Source organism: Indicator indicator, chromosome 40 (assembly GCF_027791375.1).
Source record: "Indicator indicator isolate 239-I01 chromosome 40, UM_Iind_1.1, whole genome shotgun sequence".
Lineage (NCBI taxonomy): Eukaryota > Metazoa > Chordata > Aves > Piciformes > Indicatoridae > Indicator > Indicator indicator.
The window spans coordinates 256496-278621 of record NC_072049.1 but is presented as its reverse complement, the minus strand read 5'-3'; the positions used below and the strand labels follow the sequence as shown (position 1 = coordinate 278621).

Genomic DNA, 22126 nt, shown 5'->3' with positions numbered 1-22126 from the left:
GGGTGCTGGTGAGCACTCAGAGCATTGCTTTTAAAGGCTGTTATAAAAGCCTTGAACACTTGCAGGCTTGCAGCCTCCACAATTTCTCTGGGCAACCTATTCCAGTGTCTCAGTACCCTCATGGGGAGGAACTTCCTCCTGTAACTGCCACATCCTGCAGCCTGGGGGGGGAGGTCTGTGCTGCTTTGAAAGTCAAGCATTTCATTCTTGTGGTTCCATTAACAGTCCTCATCTGCTTCCTTAGCATCACAGGGGTGATTTGAACTGCCACACAGTAGAGGTGTTTGTAGGTTCAGGAGCTGACTTGTCAAGCTGAATAGCTGTGGTTTGGGCTTGCATGGACAGTGGTCAAACAAGTCTTAATACAGATGTTTTATTAACAGACAGAAGAGTATCTACAAAATGGCAACTGCTCAGAAGCAAAGGAATCGTGTGGTATGATTTTCTTGTCTATTTCAGCACAGTGTTTCTTGAATCAGAATTGGTTTGCTTGGAAGCCACCACTAAGATCATCGAGTCCAACCCTTGACCTAACACTACCATGGTCTTTAACCAGTCAGCTAACTCCATCCCCTTTAACCAGTCAACCAACTCCATCCCCTTTAACTGTTATCATTACCCAATGCTGGAATTTAGTTTGTCTAGTGGTTATAAGTTGCATTTTCAATGCAAAATACAACTAAATATACTAAATATATAAAAATATATCTACAAAATATAACTAACAAAATGTAACTAAAACAAGCCTTGCCCTCACTAGAACCTGCCTGCTGTGACAGGTGGATGTCACTTAAATTCATCAATGTTCCAAAACAGAGAATACAGTTTTGAAATGCACAAACCAAATCTATCCAATGTCCTGCACTCAGGAATTCCTTATCTATAAAGGTCAGATGCTTCACTCTTAACATACTAACTTGAATTAGAAAAATCGTTGTAGCTGAAGGAGTGCACTCAGCTGCTCTATAATATTTCTTCATTTGAAAATTGCAGGCTGAATAAAGTTGCTTAATAGCAAACTAGCTTTGAGTCTGAGCTTTGTGGTTATGCACTTAGAATAAAACAGCTATGCCCTAAAAACACCTAACACAAGCATTGGGAATATTCTGACTTTTTCTAAATGATGAAACATTCTTTCTATTAATTTAAAACTCTGAGCAGCCATTTGGACCAGATGGTAGACGGTACAGATTTGTTGCTATGGACAGAGATGAAGTATCTTCTTTCTCTTAACTTGCAGAGTGCAGTTGTGTTTCCTAACAAAATATCTACTGAACAGCAATCCCTGATGCTAGTGAAAAGACTCCTGGCAGTAGCAGTGTCCTGCATTACCTATCTGAGAGGAATTTTTCCTGAAAGTGCCTATGGAACAAGATACATGGATGGTAACAGGCTGTGGGAATGGTTCTTTGCCAAATATATTGTCACAGGGTTGTTAAAGAACTTACTGGGCATTTTTAAAGCCACTTGGTCTTCTTAATTAAAGGCACAACTAATTTTTATTGGCTGCTATGGAAACTTCACTAATAGGGTGTTGACTTTTGTTCTAGTGATGATGCTAACTCAAAATTAGGCCTACACTGCACCTATGGGTAATGTTGTGTCTGCTTTTGACATATCCAGGAAACTAACTTCCCTTTCTTAGCAATCGAGTTGCCTTGGGTTCTAGATAAATAAGCATAGAATCATAGAATTGTCAGGGTTGGAAGTCATTCAGTTCTAACCCCCCTGCCATGGGCAGGGGCACCTCATGCTAGATCAGGTTGCTTGGAGTCACATGCAGCCTGGCCTTAACAACCTCCAGGGATGAGGCTTCTACCACCTCCCTGGACAACCTGTGCCAGTCTCTCACCACCCTCATGGGGAAGAATTTCTTCCTAACATCCAATCTGAATCCACCCATTTATAGTTTTGCTCTATTCCCCCCAGTCCTATCACTCCCTGACATCCCTAAAAGACCCTCCCCAGCTTTCCTGTACCCCACTTCAGGTACTGGAAGGCCACAAGAAGGTTTCATTGGAGCCTTCTCTTCTCCAGCCCCAATTCTCTCAGTCTGTCTCCATAGCAGAGGAGCTCCAGCCCTCTCCGGACCATCCTCATGGCCCTTCTCTGGACACCTTCCAGCACCTCCACATCCTTCTCGTGTATATTCTATTTGTTTTGTTTTATTTTGGTTTTAGATGTCTGTGTCAAAATTCTGAGGGAAGACAAGAACTGTCCTGGCTCTACTCAGCTGGTGAAATGGTAACTTACAGTGCTTATATAGCAGCTCATAGCATGATGCAAAGGAAAAAGTAGCTCACTTGCTGTGATTGAACAACTGCCCAGGCAATGCTTTTTGTGTATGGTGTCAGCAATTTATTCTATTTTAAATGGAAAGCCAAAATTTGTGTGCTTCAGGGGAGAGGTAATTGACTTTCACACCTGAGCTTCTAGAAAGGCTTGCAACTTGAGGCTTAGCAGGGCACAAAGCCTTGGTTACAGAGGGGTTATACTTTACATTTAGCTTCTGTGGCTGTATTTCAGTGCTCAGAGGTGTAAAGATATAAACATCTAACCACTAATTCCTCTTTAGCTGAACAGGAGATGCAGTGTAGCCATTTTGCATCTTGCATTTAATGATCTTGCTCTCATGTAAGAAAGTGGTGCTCTTGGTCTTCACATTCAAACTTTGTATTCAAGGGCAGAATTGTGTCTGAAAACTGACACAGCTGAGTGCCAGCATTGTCACTTGGGGCTAGAGGGATTTCTTTTGCTGTAATTCCTCTTCACAACTTGAAAGTATTTATTGCTCTGATATGATATTAAGAAGGCTAAACACAAGAATTTCAGATTTTTGGGAGTATTTTCTTTGGTCAGAATCAAAGCAAATGGTAATTAGTGGTAGATGATCAACATTACTTGATTTTTGCAGGATGTTAGGCTGCTATGATGCCTTGCAGAAGAAATATGTAAGTCTTCCAGAATCATTTCACTGTTCTAAATGTACTGAAACATTCATTTATGGAGGTCCAGTAGCTGCCAGGATAGTTATAGGAGTTTCTGGTTAGGAAATAGCTGAGCTTTAATATGTTTATACAGATAGCTACAATGTGGGAGGCAGAGAGATTTCAGGAGAGTATCTTTTGTAAACAGAAACACTTAAAAGTCAGCTATACCTAGGAATTTTCTTCTGCCAGTTGAGTGAATCCTTTCTTAAACAGGTAAGGAGTGAAGCATATAAAGAGGTTTATCTTCAAACAAGCCTTAGTTGTGTATATTGCTTTCCAAAAACCCCAGCTTGGTAGGCAGAAATGGGCTATGGAATATATTTAATGTTCTTTTCCTTTCTCTGATCATGTTCCCAACAGCTAAGAATGATTGTCCTGGCAGTAAGTATCACTGAAAAGTAAGGTACACTATTTTATTTTTTTTTTCAGGTAGATGCTTAGAGATAGGTACAGCTCTTACTCTTGTTTCCTCTCTTTACTTTCCAAATCCAGGTCTATACCCATCCAGAAGATCCTCAGGTAAGTTTGCTGTAATATTTCACTGGATGACCAATGATAGCCTGGCTGTAGTGAAATGTCTGTATAAGCAACAGTCATGAAAGGACATCCTAAAATATCAAATGCAAGGTTCACTAGAGCTAAGCAGGATTGCTATCTAGAATTGCCTTTGAATACCTGGTGTCAGCTTATTCTCAGGCTACTGCAGGAACCCCCAAAGTGTGCTTGCAGAGTTAAATGCCCACAAGGATGCATCGTTCTAAATCTGCATAACAAACGGATGGAACTTCCTTGTGGAAAACGCCATTTCCTTGGGGAAGACTTACCACTAGGTGTCACCAGGTCTCTGTTAGGCGTGAAACGTTCTCAGAGAATGAATATTTCATTCTAAATAGCGGAGAAAATCATGGAGAACATAATCCCTATTTGTATCCATTAATACTCTTACTAATGACAGCAATAGAAAGCTGTATTCAGGGTAAGTGGATCAGGGTAGTATTATTTTCTTTAAATGCAAGGATAATAGATGTCAGAAGTAGCAGCAGCAGCATTAACAGCTTTTTTTGCATCTGATAGCTTAATGACTGCATTTGTTTGCAGACAATTACAGAATGTTACCACTTCAAGTTCAAGTACACCCACAATGGACCCCTCCTGGATTTTGGCAGGTACTGCCACTGGGACTTCATTCTGTTCTGTGCTTTTACAGTTTGCTTACATCCACTTCAGAGTTCATCTCTTTGGTGTGTCCTTTCCTAATTCTGTATCTTAAGACTCATTTTATCAACATATACTGTTAGCTTAGGCTTAGAATGGTTTGGGTTAGAAGGGACTTTAAACATCATCGAGTTCCAACCCCACCCCTGCCAGGGAGGTTGGAACTTACTCTTAACATCCGATGAAGTCCCTGGCTCAGGATTTGACCTTCCAAAGGGCAGAGAACATGCAGGTTTCTTGGCCAAAGATTAAGAGTTGCAGTGTTTGTAATCTCAGCCCTTTGGCCACAGTGCTTCTGACACTGCTGTCTGTCAGCAGCCTGTATCTTGGTGCTGGAAGTGGGTCACGCTGTGTGAACACAACCCAGTGCTTTGTCCCTCCTTAGTAAGGACAAGAAGAGCGACTCCACGATCAGCTGTGCAGACACCAGGAAAGCAAGTGTCCTCCTGATCCGCAAGATTTTTGTGCTGATGCAAAACCTGAGCCCCTTACCAAGTGATGTTTGCCTGACTATGAAGCTGTTTTATTATGATGAAGGTACTGTTGCCATGTTCCCTTCATTTAGCAACTGTGCTCGCACCCTGGAAAATAACTCGCAAGGAATAGCCTCATGTTTAGTCTTTGTGTTTGCTGCTGGGACTTGTTAAATGAAGTTCTTCTGCACCTGTTTGTTCCCCAGATGATTGCTAAAATCCAAGGGGAACAGATTTGGTCATGCAATCACTGAATCATTAAGGTTGGAAAAGCCCTCTGAGATCATCAAGTCCAACCTTTTACCCAGTACCTCCATGACCGTGTCCTGAAGTTGGGGTCCTGCAGTGTTCTCATAATAGGAACACAGCCTGGTCACTGACATCACTGGAGCAAAGGTTTCAGTGTGTTTTAAACCCAGAGTTTTGCTGCTTATGTTAGGATGTAACATGTTTGCCAGGCTAGTTTTAGTTTGAATTACTTTTTTAATGCCTTAACTCTGCTTTCAGAATGTATTTATTGCTTCAGAATGAAAACTCAGAGCTTCTAGCTCTTCTCTATGCATCTAGAAACTGTCAAATAGTTTTAATCAGCTTTTGCTTGTGCTATAAGAGGAAAAAAGAACAAAATCAGAGCTTTTAGCTCTTCTCTTTGCATTTTAAACTCTTTCAAATAACTTTAACTGGGTTTTGCTTGTGCTATAAGGGGAAAAAGAACAAACTCAGAGCTTCTAGCTCTTCTCTTTGCATCTAGAAACTCATTCAAATAGCTTTAATTGGCTTTTGCTTGTGCTATAAGAGGAAAAAGAACAAAATCAGAGCTTTTAGCTCTTTGCATTTTAAACTCATTCAAATAGCTTTAATTGGCTTTTGCTTGTGCTATAAGGGGAGAAAGAACAAACTCAGAGCTTCTAGCTCTTCTCTATGCATCTAGAAACTCATTCAAATAGCTTTAATTGGCTTTTGCTTGTGCTACAAGAGGAAAAAGAACAAAATCAGAGGTTTTTAGCTCTTTGCACCTATAAACTCTTTCAAACAGCTTTAATTGGATTTTGCTTGTGCTATAAGGGGGAAAAAAAGAACAAAATCAGCTTTTAGCTCTTCTCTTTGCATTTTAAACTTTTTCAAATAACTTTAATTGGGTTTTACTTGTGCTAGAAATGGAAAAAGAACATCATTTAGGCCAAGTTGAATAGTTATCCCTTCCCCACAGTCAATCCTTTTGGAGTAGTTCTTTCTATATAAAGGGGAAAAGAGTCTTTCTGTCATGCAAGTGATAATTGTACAGAAACATGGTTCACTCTAACACACCTATTGGATTCTTCTCTGCAGTTACACCCTCTGATTACCAACCTCCTGGGTTTAAGGAGGGTGAATGTGAGGGGATTATATTTGAGGGGGAGCCCATCTATCTGAACGTGGGGGAAGTGCCAACACCTTTCCATATGCTGAAAGTGAAAGTTACAACTGACAGACAACGAATGGAAAACGTTGATAAAAGCATCCTAAAGCATGGAGAGAGGAACCTGCCCCTCCAGGTGCCCAGAGATGATCCAGAGGAAGAGAACCAGGACATGAATGTAAGAGTTTAAATCTTTTGTGTAGCTTGTTGAAATGTGTTAGCATTTAGAGGCTAGCAAAGGACCAGTGATTGTTTTCCTATGTCTTGCTCTAACTGTTATAAACCCCTCTGTTTCCAGATATGTTGAGAAAATAGCTTTTCAGGACATTTTGGCTTTAGGTTTACTGATCCAGTTAGCAATCTGTCACTGTTAAAGCAGTGTTGAACAGGTGCAGCAGCAGCTTGGTGGTCATCAAGCAGCAGGGTGAGGAGCAGAGGGGCAGCACTTTGCTGGGGGTGCAGGTGCCATTTGTGCATCTCCATGCTCAGGAATTGGGTGAAACCCCCCTGGAGGTGCCTTCACCAGTCCTAAGTCAGCTGCTGCATCCAAACAGTATTGACTGGTGATAAACTTGCTCTGAGATCCTCTTGTACAGCAGCATCCATACAGCTAATGATGCTAGAGCTAAGGATAAACCAAGTTCAATGCTGTATTGGGAAATCTGCCTAGAAAAAGCACCAAGTGAAGCTTGCTGGAGGCAGGAGCATGTGCCAGACTCTGGGTCCTGGTGCTGGAGCACCCTGGTCAGTGCTTCTGCAGGATTCAGCAACTGGAGGCACAGAATTACAGAGTGGTAGGGGCTGGAAGGAACCTGCCAAGGCAGAGTCACCTAGAGAAGGTCACACAGGAACACACCCAGGCAGGTTTGGAATGTCTCCAGAGATGGAGACTCCACCATCTCTGGGCAGTCTGCTGCAGGGCTTCCTCACCCTTAAGGAAGTTCCTCATGCTCAGATGGAACTTCTGATGTTCCAATCTGTCCCTGTTACCCCTTGTCCTGGCACTGGGCACCACTGACAAAGCACTGGCTCCATCCTCCTCCCACCCACCCTTTAAGTATTGATCGGCATTGATGAGCTGATTGATGACCTCAGTCTGCTCTTTCCCAGACTAAAGCCCCAATTCTCTCAGCCTTTCCTTTTCACAGAGATGTCTTGGTCCCCTCAGCATCTTTGCAGCCCTCCTCTTTGTGGCCAGAGGCAGAGACTTGTGGAGTCAGTTGAGGCAAGCAGCAGATCCTTGCAGATGTGTCGCTCTGTAGTGGCTGTAGGGGAGGAGGAGGGGGAGCTTCAGTGCTTTTGGTCCGGCCCCCTCAGTCGGCGTTGCTAGGACTGCCGGTGGGTGATGGGATGGAAACAAACCATTTGGCCTTCTGAATCTGCAGGTGCCCCTGCATTGCTGTTTCACAGGCAATAGGAAGGTGGCAATCAATGCACTAACAGCATTTTAGTCACCATTTTAGCATTTTTACAGATGCTTTTCTTGGTAGTTAACTATGTGCTTGCATTAGTAATTAACTAACACAGAGGTAGCCTGCCTGGTCTCTGTCAGATTCAATCATTCCAGTGCAGTTTGTTCCTCTGAGAAGCCCTCTAATAAATCCTGGCACTAAGCATCCAAATACAAACCCTCTTCCTTACTTCTCTTCAGTAAGTGATAGACCTTTTTCTTAATCTAGGAAGATCCTGTTTTGGATAATGAAGATAGGAATAATGTAACCATTTCAGAAGCTCAAGGTAACATTTTCAAAATGTCATTTCAGATATAGGTAGCTATATTTTTTTTTTTCCAAATCTCTTTAGTTTGTGCCTTTTTTTCCTGATGTTACTACAAAGAAAACTCAAATTTTCTGACATAGACCATTACATAGAAATTCTCTTTTCTTCACAAACGTTCTTGGAGATAAATGCTTTGATCTTCTGGTGTGGCTTTGTTCTGTGAAGCACTTGGTTAGCACGTCATACAATGGTTTGGGTAAGAGACCTTAAAGATCATCCAGTTCCAACCCCCTGCCATGGGGGTTGCTCAAGGCCTCATCCAGCCTGGTCCTAAACATCTCCAGAGACTGCTTCAGTTTGGGTGGTTGTGGAGGAATCAGAACCACCAAGACTTGTGTCCGCAGAAGAGTTTTACATTGTGGTAGACTGAATGATACTCCTAGGAAAATACCTACCTGTATGATGTGTGTAGCCACCCTTTATGTACTGGTCCATGGTGATAGAAGCCTTCTCAAGGCTGAGCACCCCCAACTTCCTCAGCCTTTCCTCACATGGCAGCTCTGCCAGTCCTCTGAACATTACAGAATCACAGAATGTTAGGGGCTGGTAGGGACCTCAAAAGATCCTCCAGTCCAACCCCTCTGCCAGAGCAGGATCAGCTATACCAGGTCACACAGGAACACATCCAGGCAGATTTTGATTGCCTCCAGAGGGGTGGACTCCACAATCCCCCTGGGCAGCCTGTTCCAGTGTTCTGTCACCCTCACAGGGAAAAATGTTTTCCTCATGTTTCCATGGAACTTCCTATGCCTCAGCTTCCACCATTGCCCCTTGTGGTATCACTGGGCATCACCCAGCAGAGCCTGGCTCCATCCTTTGGGCACTCAGCCTGCACATCTTTATCAACATGAATGAGGTCAGCCCTTAGGCTCCTCTTCTCCAAGCTAAAGAGATGCAGCTCCCTCAGGCCCTCCTCAGAAGAGAGGCCCTTCTCTGGCCACTTTCCAGCCTATTTCCAACTTACTTGCACAAAGTAAGCCCTTTTGAAGCACCTGTTCCCTGCAGTAATGAAGTGCCTGTGTTCCTTGTGGCTAAACATCAGCAGGCTGCTAGCTTTCAGCACTCTGCTTTAACTCTCTTATAGAACCAAATTTAACTCATAAAGAAGATGAAGTTATGAAGGCTGAAGGGAACCAGAATCTCTCTGCTTCTAATCCTCAGGTAGGAAAACTCCACTCTTGTCATCTTAGACTTTTCCTAGAGCTTTTGTGAAGCTTCTTTCCTGCTTTGAGGGATTAAGAGGTAATCTGCTAAAAGTTTCCTTACTATAGGCAATAAATGGCCTTTACATTTTGACTTCCCAGTGTTTTACAAACCCAGAGAACACTAGAAAGCAATCAAAAGCAGTAATAAAAGGCTGAGAGACAAACAGGTGATCTGAGTGCTGGTAAGAGAAATGGAAATGCAATCTCCATGTTTATAAACTGCCATAACTAAACACTCTGCCTAAGAGAATTTTCTCTAATTCTGACAACCCAAATTTTGGTTTAAAGGTTGTTTAGAAATTAAAGTGCACGTTTATTGATCAGACTGAGAAGTCAGGCTGTATTCCCTGCTTACAGCAAAATGCTGTAATTGCAGTGAGGAGGACAACTTCCTTATGATTTCTGAATGCAGAATAGCCCCAGAGAAGTTTGAGTGAGTGACTGCATCAAAGTAATTGTTGCTTCAAACTGCTAGGGCTCTTTGACACAGTCAGCTGTAAATACTGCTGTAGGCTACCATAGGTATGGCTCCTGGACTGACATTTCATGTGAAGTGCTGTGGTGAGCAGAGCCAGAGCCCTGAACCCTGCTGCAGCCTCTAAATATATTTGGGTTTACTGCTCTCACAAGACTACATCTGTTTTCTGATTTTTAGGTTGATCATTTGGCAAGTAAGACATCTGAACTTAACATGTCTGAGAGCAGGACAAGAAGTGGAAAGATATTTCAAAGCACTGTTAGTACTGGTTTGTTTGTATGTTTCTCTAGCTCTTTCAGTTTCTGTTCTTCAAGCCTTTTTCTGTTCCAAAGGGTGAATAGAACTCTTAGGTTTTAGTACATTTCATGTTGACAATTCCCATGAATGCTCCAAGCTTGGAGCAGAGTGGTTGGAAACTTTCCAGTAAGAAAAGGACCTAGGTTGAATGATTGGGAGGCAGGGTCACTTCTGCCAGAAAATAGTAACAAGATCTTACTCCAGGCTTAGCAGCTCTGGGCAGGGACCAGGGAATGGCAAGGGCAAACCTGTTGCCCTCCCACAGCTCTTGATGTGGGACAGACAGACACCCAGCTGCCTGGTTCAGGGAAGGCTTTTCAGGATGTTAGGAGTTGGAAGAGACTTCTGGAGATCCTCGAGTCCAAGCCCCTCTGCCAGAGCAGGACCACAGAATCCAGTGCAGGTCACACAGGAACACATCCAGAGGGGGCTTAAAGTCTCTAGAGGAGACTCCACAAGCTCTCTTGAGAGCCTGTTCAAGTGCTCTGTGACCCTTTAAAGTTCTTCCTCATGTTGAGGTGGAACTTCTTGTGCTGTAGTTTCCATCCATTGCCCCTTGGCCTATCCCAGGGCACAGGTGAGCAGCAGCTGTCCCTGTCCCTTCCTTCCACATTAAACTGGCTAAGGCCATGACACAGGCCACGGTCTGTGCCCTGCACCAACCTGTAACAATATTCATTTTCCCTTGGCAGTTTTACCAGCTTGAGCTCTCATCTAGCCAGGATGTGCTGCCCAAAAGGAGGAAGATGAGTGAACCAAAGGACCAGTTCTAGACATCCATCTCCCTGCTGTTGGTTTCCTGAGTTCCACACCACTTCCACGTTGCCGTTTCACCTGAATGTTTGTGTTCAAGTATCTTCTAGAGGTATTTTCTGTTCTATTTGTAGTCCAAATTGAGTGTTTTAAGCAAAGAAAACCTGTCAGGAGGCATAGCTGAAGAAATCTGAACGTGGTTTTCTTCTGAGGTTGTACCCATCAGGAAAGGCAGAAGGTACCTGGCTACAGATGGAGTTGAGGGAACTTCTGCAGTGAAGGGAGGGATTTAGCTCTGCTTATGAGCTGGGTAAATCCTGATGGTGATAAGGGAACAACACTACCCACAGCACAAGGTTCCACCAGTTACTTTGGGCTACATTTCAAAGCTGGGCCTGCCTCATAGGGCACAGGACCCTTCAAGTCTTGAGTTCATTTCCAGAGCTTTTTGGAGGGGCTGACCCTTTGCATTTCTTCCAGACTCTTAGGCACCAGTCAATTAAAACCCAAGAATTCACCATACCTTCAGTGACATATTTTATGCCAAAATGCAGGAATTTCTGTACAGCTGTTCTGAGAGGTGACTAGAAAGCTTTAACCTGTGGCAGCAGTTTGTCATAGTGCTGTGAGGTTATTTGGAGACACCTGTGTGCAGGTGAAATGAGGAGCTGCAAGGTTGGGCACGGTGCCATTTCTGACCAAAATGTTTGTTTGTCCTGCACTCTGAATGAATTGAAGCTGTTTCTCTGTGGCAAAGAGCTGCCAAAGTCTCTGGGTGGGGATGGCTGAGTGTTCTTTGACATGTTTGACCCTCAGAAAGGTTTTGACTCTTACAAAGGCTTTTTGTCATCCTCCATTAAACAGTGTTAGGAGCTGCTACCTGTGTGTGTACATTAACAAACATGATCAGAGTGCATCAGGTTGGGAGGGACCCTCCATGGGCATCTTGCCCAACCCCCCTGCAGTCAGCAAAGACACCTCCAACTAGAGCAGGCTGCTCAGGGCCCCATCAAGTTTGACCTTCAGCCTCCATTGATGGGGCCACCACTTCTCTGTGGACAACCTGTTCCAGTGTCTCACCACCCTCACTGTGCAGAACTTCTTCCTAATGTCCAACCTAAATCTCTCCTGCTCCAGTTTCAAACCATTTCCCCTCATCGTATCACCCCAAGCCCTTCTCAACAGTCCCTCCCTAGCCTTCCTATAGGTCCCCTTCAGATATTGAAATGCAGCTTTAAGGCCTCCCTGGAGCCTTCTCCTCTCGAGGCTGAACAGCTCCAAATCTCCCAGCCTTTCCCCATAGGGGAGGTTCTCCAGCCCTCTGATCATCTTAGTGGCCTCCTCTAACCCCCTCCAGCAGCTTCATGTCCTTCTTGTGTTGGGGGTCCCCCAGCTGGACACAGCACTGCAGGTGGGTTCTCCCCAGAGCAAAGTAGAGGAGCAGAATCACCTTCCTCCATCTGTCGGCCACGCTGCTTTTGAAAGCAGTTCCTGCAGCAGTTCCTCCTCGTTCCTCCTACTCGTCCCTCCCGCTCTGCGGGTTGCGGTTGCTCGGTCTCGTTCCGTGCGGCCCCGCGGGGAGTGCGGGCGGCGGGTACGAGCGCAGCAGAAATAAATCTGGAAAAACAAACCAAAAAAAACCCCAAAGTAGCTGAACTGGGGGTCGGTGCTGGGAGCGGCGCTTGTCGCGGGGTGCTCGGTGGTCGCCGGCTCACAGCGGTGCCCAAGCTAGGCCAGACCCTTCCGCCCGACGCCTCCCGCAGCGCCGGCCCTCGCCGCGCGTGCCACACGTGACGTACGGGGCGCGGGGCCAGCCCCCCCTCACCGTGCCGGCCGCGCTCATTGGTGGTTCCCGGCCGCGCCGGCTCCCATTGGTTCCCGGAGCCCAGGAAGTGGCCGGGTCGCTCCCGCCCCCTCCCTCCCCCAGCCCCTCCAGCAGCTTTGCGTCGCCCCGGCCACGAAGTTTGATCGCGGGGGAGGTTTGGGGCCGACCTCGGGTCAGGGTAAGACCTGAGATTTGTTCCTCAGTCCTGAAGCTCTGCGCCGAGAGGGTTTTCTCGCTGTTGGCACGTATTCTGCGGAGGAAAAGCGGTGGGGTCTTGTTACAGCTGCAGGGGGTGTAGGGTGCTCGGGAGGGGCTCGGGGCCGGCCCTGAGAACCCTCGGGACAAGGCGAGTGTCAGCTGTGGGTGGGCTGTGCGTTGAGAGCCAAGAGCTCTGCCGGGGAAGGTGCTTATCGACATTGCCTTGGGACGCTGCCGGGTGTCTCGCATCTTGGCTGGGGTCAGGACCTCGCCTCTGCTCGGAGTGCGTGGCTGAAGGGTCCGCAGGGTGAAGGCCTCGGCTGTGGCTCCGAGTTCTTCTCTCCCCGAACCTGCCACCGTCTCCTCAAGCATGGCCGCTGCTTTCATTGCCTGGTACGGCCATCCTGGGCCGGGTGAGCCAGAGTTCCTGGGTAGGAGGGGCGAATGATCCTTGTAGCTGTCCGAACCTCCCTGGATCTTGGGTTGGGCCCTTGGGCTGTTGAACTATCATAGGCCCTCGTGTTTAGAAAACACAAGGAAAACCAAAGTGGGCAGAGCTTGGCTCTCTGTGTCCAGCTGGAGGGGAGATGACGACACTGACACGCCGAGCACGGCGCGCTGAGGCGGGAGGAAACTCACACAAGAAGCCTGATGGTGAGGAGGATGGAGCTGCAGACAGAGACCTGAACGAGGAGGATCCTGATGATTCCAAAGATATCCGCCTCACACTCATGGAGGAGGTGCTGCTTCTGGGGCTGAAGGACAAGGAGGTAAGGCTGGCACCTGACAGCTGCATGCACGGTGGTGGCAGCGCTGCCTTGGTGCACCTGGAGGTCAGGCTTGAAGTGAGCAGCAGAAGGGATCATATGGATGCCTCTGAATGTTCTTCAGCAAAGCCATCTGCTTAATGCCAACCCCCTTTGTCTGCAGCTGAGTTTTGCAAGGGCTGTCCCTCTGTCTCTGCCACGGGGGCTGCGGGAAGCAGCTGGAGGTGAGGAGTGCCTCATGGCATTGTGTGACTGCCACCTGCATTGTTCTTTGCTGGGGTCAAAGGTGTGTGGTAAAAGGAGCCTCACCTTGTGCATCAGGTGGTCAGTGTCCTCTTCCCTAGCTCAAGTCCCCTTTCCTATCCAACCCCATCTGCTGAAACACTCTGAGCATTATTTTCACTTGGTTAAACATTGCTGCAACTTACAGCAGGGGCAGGTTTGGAGAGGAGAGAGCAGGGCAGGGGAAGGTAACTGGAGGGAGACATGGAAGCAGATGCAGTGTGGGTGTGAGCACAGTAATGGCAGAGGAGGTAGGAACCAGGTCTGTGTTTTACAGGCTGCTGATTTCCTTAACCAGGCAGGAATGGTGTCCTGCTGGAGGGATCTTTGCTGGGTGGTTGTCTTGCCCATGTGTGCCAGTGGAAAGGCTTTCCCTGGCAGCTGTGTACAAGCTTTGCAGCTGATGATTTGTGTGTGGGGAGTTATCCTCTGCAGGAAAGTGACCCTGGTCAAACTGAATTGGTTTTGGTTTATCAGCCGATAGGAACTCAATTCTCAACTGTGCCTAGAATGAGCTGTGGGGAATGGAGAAGACCTCTTGGTGCTGAGCTCTTGGAGATGCTGGACCTTTATCATAGAATCACAGAATGGGTTGGGTTGGAAAGGACCTTCAAGATCAGCCAGTTCCAACCCCCTGCCATGGGCAGGGACACCTCCCCCCAGCCCAGGTTGCTCAAGGCCTCATCCAGCCTGGCCTTGCACACCTCCAAGGAGGGGACAGCCACAACCTCCCTGGGCAAACTGTTCCAGTGTCTCTCTACCCTCACTGTCAATAATTTCTTCCTAATCTCCAGTCCAGATCTCTTGCATCTTAGCTGCTGTGTTGCCACTGCTTTGTCTTCCTTAGCACATGCATCATCTCCATCTCTTTGGGGCAATCTTCTGCTGCTGTTTTTGTTAAATAGAGGGGGAAATTGAGGCCACAGGAAGCCAACCAGTTGCTCAAGGCCCTCCTTGGGCTGGTGATGGCAGAGGAGAGCCTTAAAGAGAGCTTTTCAGGCTCCAGGAACACTCTTCCTGTGAGCCTGTCTCCTACTGTGAGGAAAGGAGACACTGTGGTTGTCAGAGCTGTGGTAGATGAGCCTCCTTCTCTTCATCTGTTTCTCTGGGATGAAATTAAGCCACTGTGAGGTGTTTGAACTTCTTTTTCCATGAGGCTCTGCTGCTGCTGAGTTAGTCTGAGCTGCTGTCCTGCTCTCACGTAGATCTGCTCAGGCCATGGCTTCTGATGGGGACCACACTTACAGGTCTGGCAGGGGAGAGCTGGAGGCTGTGTGAGTGACAGAGGGCTCCTAGCTGCCCTGTTTAACAAACCCAGATAAGATCTGGGACTTGCTGAACCAAATAGGAAGTAACAAGGGAGCAGGGAAGGCAAGGTGCAGATCGTTTCAGAGCAAATATTTGAGCCCAGCCCAGGAGCATGGCAGGATCTGGTTTTTTCCTGGGCTAGTTTGCAGTGTTCTTGGCTTGGTTAATTCCTGGTTGTTCCTGGTAATGATCCTTCAGCCACCAGGAAGTTAGGAGAGCACAAGAGATTAAAAAAAAAAAAAAAAAAAAAACAAACCAAAAAACAAATAACTTTATTGGGATTTCACCTTCTGCCCTCCTATCCTGTCCTTCTGCATTCCTCCAGCTCCAAAGGAATCAGAGAACCACAGAACTGTCAGGGCTGGAAGGGACCTCAAGGATCAGCCAGTTCCAACCCCCCTGCCATGGGCAGGGACACCTCACTCTAGATCAGGTTGCCCAGATCCACCTCCAGCCTGGCTGCAAAAACCTCCAGGGATGAGGCTTCCACCACCTCCCTGGGCAACCTCTGCCAGCATCTCACCACCCTCATGGGGAAGAATTTCTTCCTCACATCCAATCTGAATCTCCCCACTTCTAGTTTTGCTCTGTTCCCTCCAGTCCCATCACTCCCTGACATCCTCAAAAGTCCCTCCCCAGCTTTCTTGTAGCCCCCTTCAGACACTGGAAGACCAGGGGCAGGAGCTGGGTTCCTGGGCATTGAGTTTCCTCAGCTCTGTTGTTCACTCCTGATTTGATGATTGGGGGAAAAGAAAAAAACAAACAAACAACAAACCAAGACAATTGGAGCCAAATCCAGCAAGCCTGCAGTGTAATTCCATTAAGTCCCAGTCTGTCCATCCAGGAGAAAATGGCTGCACCCCAGCCCTGGTGTTTGGTGCTGGAATGATAGAATGGTCCAGGCTGGAAGGGAGCTGCAAAGCTCATCCAGTCCAACCCCCCTGCAGTCAGCAGGGATATATCCCCAACTAGCTCAGGCTGCCCAGGGCCTCCTTGAGCCTCACCTTGAGTATCTCCAGGGATGGGACCTCAACCACCTCCCTGGACAACCTATTCCAATGTTCCACCTCCCTCATCTAGTCTGATTCCGGAAGCTGGACGTAACCCAGGAGCTTTCAACTTGTTTGATTTCAACCCCCTTACTATTTTCTCAGGGTCACTTCCCTTCCAGCTCAGCCAACTGCAACTTTTGATCCCCTCCACACCCATTTCTTGGACAGCTTGTTCCTAAAAGTGTCTGTGTGCCAAAAAAGAAAGAAACCCCAGGGGCGACTGCCAGGGAGGGAAGTCAGCAGGGCAGGGATGAAAGGTTGCTTTGTCTTCCCTCACAAGGAAATTAAGAAAGCAAATACAGATTCTTTTTTTTTTTTTTTTCTTTGCCTTTTTATGATTCTGTGTGCTGCACAAGCAGAGCAGCCTGCTGTCCAGATGTAGTGGATAAACAGACCTGGGGATGAGGGTTTGCCCTGGCCAAGTGGGGAAGCTTCTGTGCAGGAGGGCTGCCTGTCCTCAGCCTTCTTTCCTTAGGAGGGAGGTTTGGTAGGTGGCTATGTGGGCTGCTAGCTTTTGTGCCTGCCCCCTCCCTCCAATCTCCCTCTCCCTCCTGCCCCTCCAATCTCCCTCTCCCTCCTGCCCCTCCAATCTCCCTCTCCTCCGTGCCACTCCAATCTCCCTCTCCTCCGTGCCCCTCCAATCTCCCTCTCCCTCCTGCCCCTCCAATCTCCCTCTCCCTCTTGCCCCTCCAATCTCCCCCTCCCTCCTGCCTCTCCTTCCTCCCTCCTCTCCCTTCTTCCTGCCTGCCCTCCCTCCTGCCCCCACTTCCCATCTCCCCCTCCCCCCCTTCCCCTCCCCCCCTCCCCTTCCCCTCTCTCCTTCCCCTCTCTCCTTCCCCTCTCTCCTTCCCCTCTCTCCTTCCCCTCTCCCCTTCCCCTCTCCCCTTCCCCTCTCCCCTTCCCCTCTCCCCTTCCCCTCTCCCCTTCCCCTCTCCCCTTCCCCTCTCCCCTTCCCCGTTCCCCCCTCCCCCGTTCCCCCCTTCCCCGTTCCCCCCTCCCCCGTTCCCCCCTCCCCCGTTCCCCCCTCCCCCGTTCCCCCCTCCCCCGTTCCCCCCTCCCCCGTTCCCCCCTCCCCTTCCCCCCTCCCCTTCCCCCCTCCCCTTCCCCCCTCCCCTTCCCCCCTCCCCTTCCCCCCTCCCCTTCCCCCCTCCCCTTCCCCCCTCCCCTTCCCCCCTCTCATTTCCCCCTCCCCTTCCCCCCTCCCCTTCCCCCCTCCCCTTCCCCTCTCCCCTCCCCCCTTCCCCCCTTCCCCCCTTCTCCCCTTCCCCCCTTCCCCCCTTCCCCCCTTCCCCCCTTCCCCCCTTCTCGCCTTCTCCCCTTCTCCCCTACTCCCCTTCCCCCCTTCCCCCCTTCCCCCCTTCCCCCTTCTCCCCTTCCCCCTTCTCCCCTTCCCCCCTTCCCCTCTCCCCTTCCCCCCTTCCCCTCTCCCCCTCCCTCCTGCCCCCCCTTCCCCTCCCTCTCCTGCCCCCTGCCCTTCCCATCTCCCCCTGCCTCCTCCCCCCCCATCTCCCCCTCCCAGAAGGGCCACAGCACTCCTGCTGCATTTCTTGGTGGGACTTTGTGTCCCACTTGGCTCACCCTTGCCTTGGGCCCATCTCAAACCCCAGCAACCTGTCCTGTTCCCAGCCCTGCTTCTCCCTGCAGCCCTGCCTGCTGCTCACCTGTCTTGAAATCCAAGGGCTGCCCCTGTGCCATGCTGCAGCAGTGCTTGGGCCAGGCCAGCTGAGCTTTGTTCTCATCAGGGGATGAAAGACATGGAAGAAGGGAGCAGAGAGGTTGCCTGAGCTGTCCCAGTGCTTCAAACCAGGCTCAGCTCTCCTGAGAAGCAACAGTTGAATATTCTTAGACTTCAAGGGACAGAGACTTTGCTTCCCTGCCTCCTCCATCCGGGAGTGAACCATTCCTGGGCTTCCTTGCCCAGATGGTTATGATGCCCCTTCCCTGGAGGTGTTCAGTGCCAGGCTGGATGAGGCCTTGAGCAACCTGGGCTGGTGGGAGGTGTCCCTGCCCATGGGGGACATCCAGACTTGAACTGGATGATCTTTGAGGTCCCTTCCAACCCACACCACTCTAGGATTTCCTCCTGGTGCCAATGCCAATCTTTCTGGCTATGATTTAAGCCCAAGACTCTGTCCCATGCAGAGTGGGACCTGCTTTTTATGTGTCTTACTCCCCCTTACCTGACTTCCCTGGACTCAGAACCCCAAATTCAATTGCTGGTTCCTTGTGGATCCTATTTTCCAGACCTCTGGGAGCTGGGCAGGTCCTGAGCAGGCTGGGAGGGCTGGTGGGATTTGGCAGGACTCACCCTCCCATCTCTTCTCCCCCTTCCATCCCCTCTCTCCAGGGGTACACCTCCTTCTGGAATGACTGCATCTCCTCAGGCCTGCGGGGTGGCATCCTCATCGAGCTGGCTCTGCGTGGCCGGATCCACCTGGAGCCACTCTCCCTCAGGAGGAAGAGGCTGCTGGAGAGGAAGGTGAAGGTGCCACAGGAGCTGGGCTTGGGAGCCTGACCCTCCTTCAGGGCTTTATTCCTCTCCCTTCTCCCCCAAGCCAAGCTCCCTGGCAGCAAGCTTTGCTGGAGCACACCAGGGCTTGGCTGTTTCTTCAGGGAGGGAGTGGTGGATCTGTGCCCAGCCTCAGGCCATGCTCCCATGGTGTCCTTCCAGGTGCTCTTGAAGTCAGATGCCCCCACGGGTGATGTCCTGCTGGATGAGACCCTGCGACACATCAAGGCCACGGAGCCTGCAGAGACAGTGCAGACCTGGATAGAGCTGCTCACTGGTAGGGCCCCTCAGAGATCATCTCCTCAGCTCCCTCGGGGCCTGGCCCTGCCACCTGTGCCCTTGGCACAGCTTGGCCATTCCCTTGCTTCACTGGAGGAGGTGGTCAGAAGACTGAGAGCAGGGCTGAGGAAGGCAGAGTCATAGAAGGCACCTTCAAGGCTCACCTGGTCCAAACTCCCTTCAGTCAGCAGGGACACAAAATTCAGCCCTCAAGGCTCAGCCAGTTCCAAACCCCTGCCCCTGCCTCATTCTAGATCAGGTTACTCAGAGCCACATCCAGCCTGACCTTAAAAACCTCCAGGGATGAGGCTTCCACCACCTCCCTGGGCAACCTGTGCCTGTGTCTCCCCACCCTCATGGGGAAGAACTTCTTCCTAACATCCAATCTGAATCCCCAGCTAAATCAGGTTGCTCAGAGCCTCATCAAGCCTGACCTTGAATGTCTCCAGGGATGGGGCCTGCACCACCTCCCTGAATGTGGGGGCAGATGATGGTTTTCTGGGTCTGTTTCTGGGGGGATCAGTGGAAGGCATGGACCTTGCTCCCCATTGCCTCTTCTTTCATACTGAGTCTTCACCAAGCCTGGGATCCAAGGTCCTGGGCAGAAGGGGCTTGCCAAAGGGATCTGCATCTGGGAGCTGCTGGGAGCTTTGCCAGCATGGACTGATGGGAGAAGTGGATCAGAGTCAGGCATGGGAGAAGTGGGGTCAGAGTCACAGGATCACAGATCACAGGGGTTAATCTCTCTGGAGATCCTCGAGTCCAACCCCCTGCCAGAGCAGGATCATAGAATCCAGTGCAGGTTGCACAGGAACACATCCAGAGGAGACTTGAAAGTCTCCAGAGAAGGAGACTCCACAACCTCTCTTGGGAGCCTGCTCCAGGGCTCTGTGACCCTCACAGTGCAGAAGTTCCTCCTCATGTTGAGGTGGAACCTCCTGTGCTGGAGTTTATATTCATTGCCTCTTGGCCTATCACAGGGTACAAGTGAGCAGAGGCTGTCCCTGCCCCTGTCCCCTCTCTCTTGACCCCCAGCCCTCAGATATTTATAAATATTTATTAAGTCCCCTCTCAGTCTTCTCCTCTCTAGACTGAACACCCCCAGGGCTCTCAGCCTCTCCTCCCCAGGCAGTGCTCCAGTCCCTTCACCATCCTTGGAGCCCTCCCTTGGACTCTCTCCAGCAGATCCCTGTCCCTCTTGAACTGGGGAGCCCAGAACTGGATGCAATATTCCAGGTGAGGCCTCACCAGGGCAGAGTAGAGGAGGAGGAGAACCTCCCTGGATCTGCTGGCCACACTCCTCTGAATGCACCCCAGGATCCCATTGGCTTTCTTGGCCACAAGGGCACATTGCTGACCCACGGAGAACTTCTTATCCACCAGGACTCCCAGGTCCTCCTCCACAGGGCTGCTCCCCAGAGGATCACCTCTCAGCCTGTACCGCTGCAGTTCCTTTATTTAGTCAGGCCAAGGGATCACAGGATCACAAGATCACAGGATGTTAGGGGCTGGAAGGGACCTCTGAAGATCAAGTCCAGGAAGGAGCAGACTTCCTGCAGTGGGGGACCCCTGTCCACACCTGCCCCGGGGTGGAAGCAGCCTGGTTGCTGGGGCTGGGTGGCGAAGCCATCCTCGCTTGCCACACGTCCAAACCACACCTCCTGTCCTGTAGGGGAGACCTGGAACCCCTTCAAGCTGCAGTACCAGCTGCGGAACGTGCGAGAGCGCCTGGCCAAGGCGCTGGTGGAGAAGGGAATCCTCACCACGGAGAAGCAGAACTTCCTCCTCTTCGACATGACCACGCACCCCGTCAGCAACGCCTCCGAGAAGCAGCGCCTGGTGAAGAAGCTGCAGGAGAGCCTCCTGGAGCGCTGGGTGAACGACCCCCAGCGCATGGAGCGCAGGACTCTGGCTCTCCTGGTGCTGGCCCACTCCTCAGACGTGCTGGAGAACGTTTTCACCAGCCTGGCGGATGACAAATACGATCTGGCGATGAACAGGACCAAGGACCTCCTCGATATGGACCCTGAGGTGGAAGCTTCCAAAGCCAAGGGTGCAGAGATGATCTGGGCTGTCCTGGCAGCTTTCAATAAGTCCTAAGAAGCCTCCAATCCAGGGTTGGGGGAAGCTTTGCCTCAGCGTGAGGCCTGGGGATATTTGGGCATGGAGCTCCTGTGGCAGTGAGCAGGCTTAGCTGGGGGGGACTGGGGAGTTCTGCTCTCCCCCCCCTAGCAAGGCAGGTCACTCCTTCCTCCCAAGGCCAGTGCCTCTGGGGAGAGGTGGTGGTGGTTCTTTACTCCCCTTCCAGTACTTCTTGCCTGTGGGCTTCATTCTGAGGCCAGCACAGAGCTGGAAGATGGCAGAGCCCAGCCCAGCCTGGGCTAAACCACAGCAGAAAAGGGGCTGTGGAGCAGCCTCCACTCCCACTGCACTCCCAGCTCGTTTGGCTGCCTCTGTGGTCCCCTCTTCCATGCACAGGTCTTGCCTTGGACCTACCTGGGTGGGAAGACCTCCTCTATGACACCCTCTTAGAGCAGGCTAGGGGCAGAGAAGGAGGCAGGAGGCTGGTTTGGGGGTGCCTGGCAGCTGGGACCACTCCATGGGGCAGCCCAGAGCCCTCAGCACTATTGAGAAGCAGCTCTGGAAGGCTGCGGAGCCCTGCCCCGGGGTTGTACCCGTGTCACACACCTGCCCTGTCTAATAAGAGGAAAACTGTGATTTTTAATTTTTTTTTCACCATTATACTCTTCTGTAGTCCATTTAAATGCATTTCTCTGCAGCCCGAGGCACTCCTGTGTATTTCATTCTATTGCAGCCATCGTGGGGGAAGCTGCCTCGGGGTGTTGGCAGGGGCTCGAACGTGGCCCAGGAGAGGTTCCCCGCTGGTGCCACTCGTGTCACGACCTTGCTGGGTAGTCTCAGCTGCAGCTCCCTGCCTGCACCCAGGGGGCTGTCAGGGGGCGGTGCATCTGCTTCTGTCCCCTTTTCTCTCCTCCTCCTCTTTCATGTGGGCGCTCCAGGCTCCATTTGTTTTTCCATGGGCCTGTCTCCTTCGCTAGGGCTGTCCCTGGGAAAGGTCCCCCCCCGAGCCTGGCTGGAGGGTGCCAGTCCCGGGATGCTTGCTGCGGCCTCGCTGCCCGGCCCCGGGCGTCGCTCCGCGCCCCCTCCCGCAGCGGTGCGGCAGCCCCGGCCCCTGTCCCGCCCACATGGCGCTGGCTTACTTCCCATTGGCCAATGGTTCCTCCTATGCCCGTCTCCCGCGGGCTCTGGTTGGTCAGGTATGATGTCACCCAGGCCGCCTCCCTATGCCTATTGGG

The 22126-nt window shown here is 50.3% G+C and overlaps 2 protein-coding genes across 2 annotated transcripts; both read left to right on the top strand.

Annotated features, from left to right (window-relative positions):
• The first annotated feature begins 402 nt into the window (after positions 1–402).
• On the top strand, positions 403–10609 carry HORMAD1 (HORMA domain containing 1). The gene is made up of 13 exons (XM_054397051.1): positions 403–435; positions 1217–1385; positions 2181–2244; positions 2915–2951; positions 3351–3371; positions 3483–3509; positions 4089–4156; positions 4591–4742; positions 6008–6255; positions 7757–7814; positions 8941–9017; positions 9717–9797; positions 10529–10609. The coding sequence occupies exons 1-13, from the start codon at positions 403–405 to the stop codon at positions 10607–10609; spliced, it is 1116 nt and encodes a 371-aa protein (XP_054253026.1).
• A 1922-nt stretch (positions 10610–12531) lies between these two features.
• Positions 12532–21439, top strand: GOLPH3L (golgi phosphoprotein 3 like). The gene is made up of 5 exons (XM_054397053.1): positions 12532–12592; positions 13189–13382; positions 18369–18500; positions 18693–18807; positions 20482–21439. Exons 2-5 carry the CDS (start codon positions 13200–13202, stop codon positions 20907–20909), a joined length of 858 nt encoding a protein of 285 aa, XP_054253028.1. The 5' UTR covers positions 12532–12592; positions 13189–13199; the 3' UTR covers positions 20910–21439.
• The last annotated feature ends 687 nt before the right edge of the window (positions 21440–22126 follow it).

What these genes read in the sequence shown, in the direction of transcription:
- HORMAD1 (XM_054397051.1), top strand. Translation starts at nt 403, where the DNA reads ATGGCAACTGCTCAGAAGCAAAGGAATCGTGTG. An exon ending in ATGCCTTGCAGAAGAAATAT is followed by an intron (nt 2,952 to 3,350) that starts GTAAGTCTTCCA and finishes TGTTCCCAACAG; the next exon opens with CTAAGAATGATTGTCCTGGC. An exon ending in TAAGAATGATTGTCCTGGCA is followed by an intron (nt 3,372 to 3,482) that starts GTAAGTATCACT and finishes TTCCAAATCCAG; the next exon opens with GTCTATACCCATCCAGAAGA.
- GOLPH3L (XM_054397053.1), top strand. Translation starts at nt 13,200, where the DNA reads ATGACGACACTGACACGCCGAGCACGGCGCGCTGAGGCGGGAGGAAAC. An exon ending in TGGGGCTGAAGGACAAGGAG is followed by an intron (nt 13,383 to 18,368) that starts GTAAGGCTGGCA and finishes CCCTCTCTCCAG; the next exon opens with GGGTACACCTCCTTCTGGAA. An exon ending in CTGGATAGAGCTGCTCACTG is followed by an intron (nt 18,808 to 20,481) that starts GTAGGGCCCCTC and finishes CCTGTCCTGTAG; the next exon opens with GGGAGACCTGGAACCCCTTC.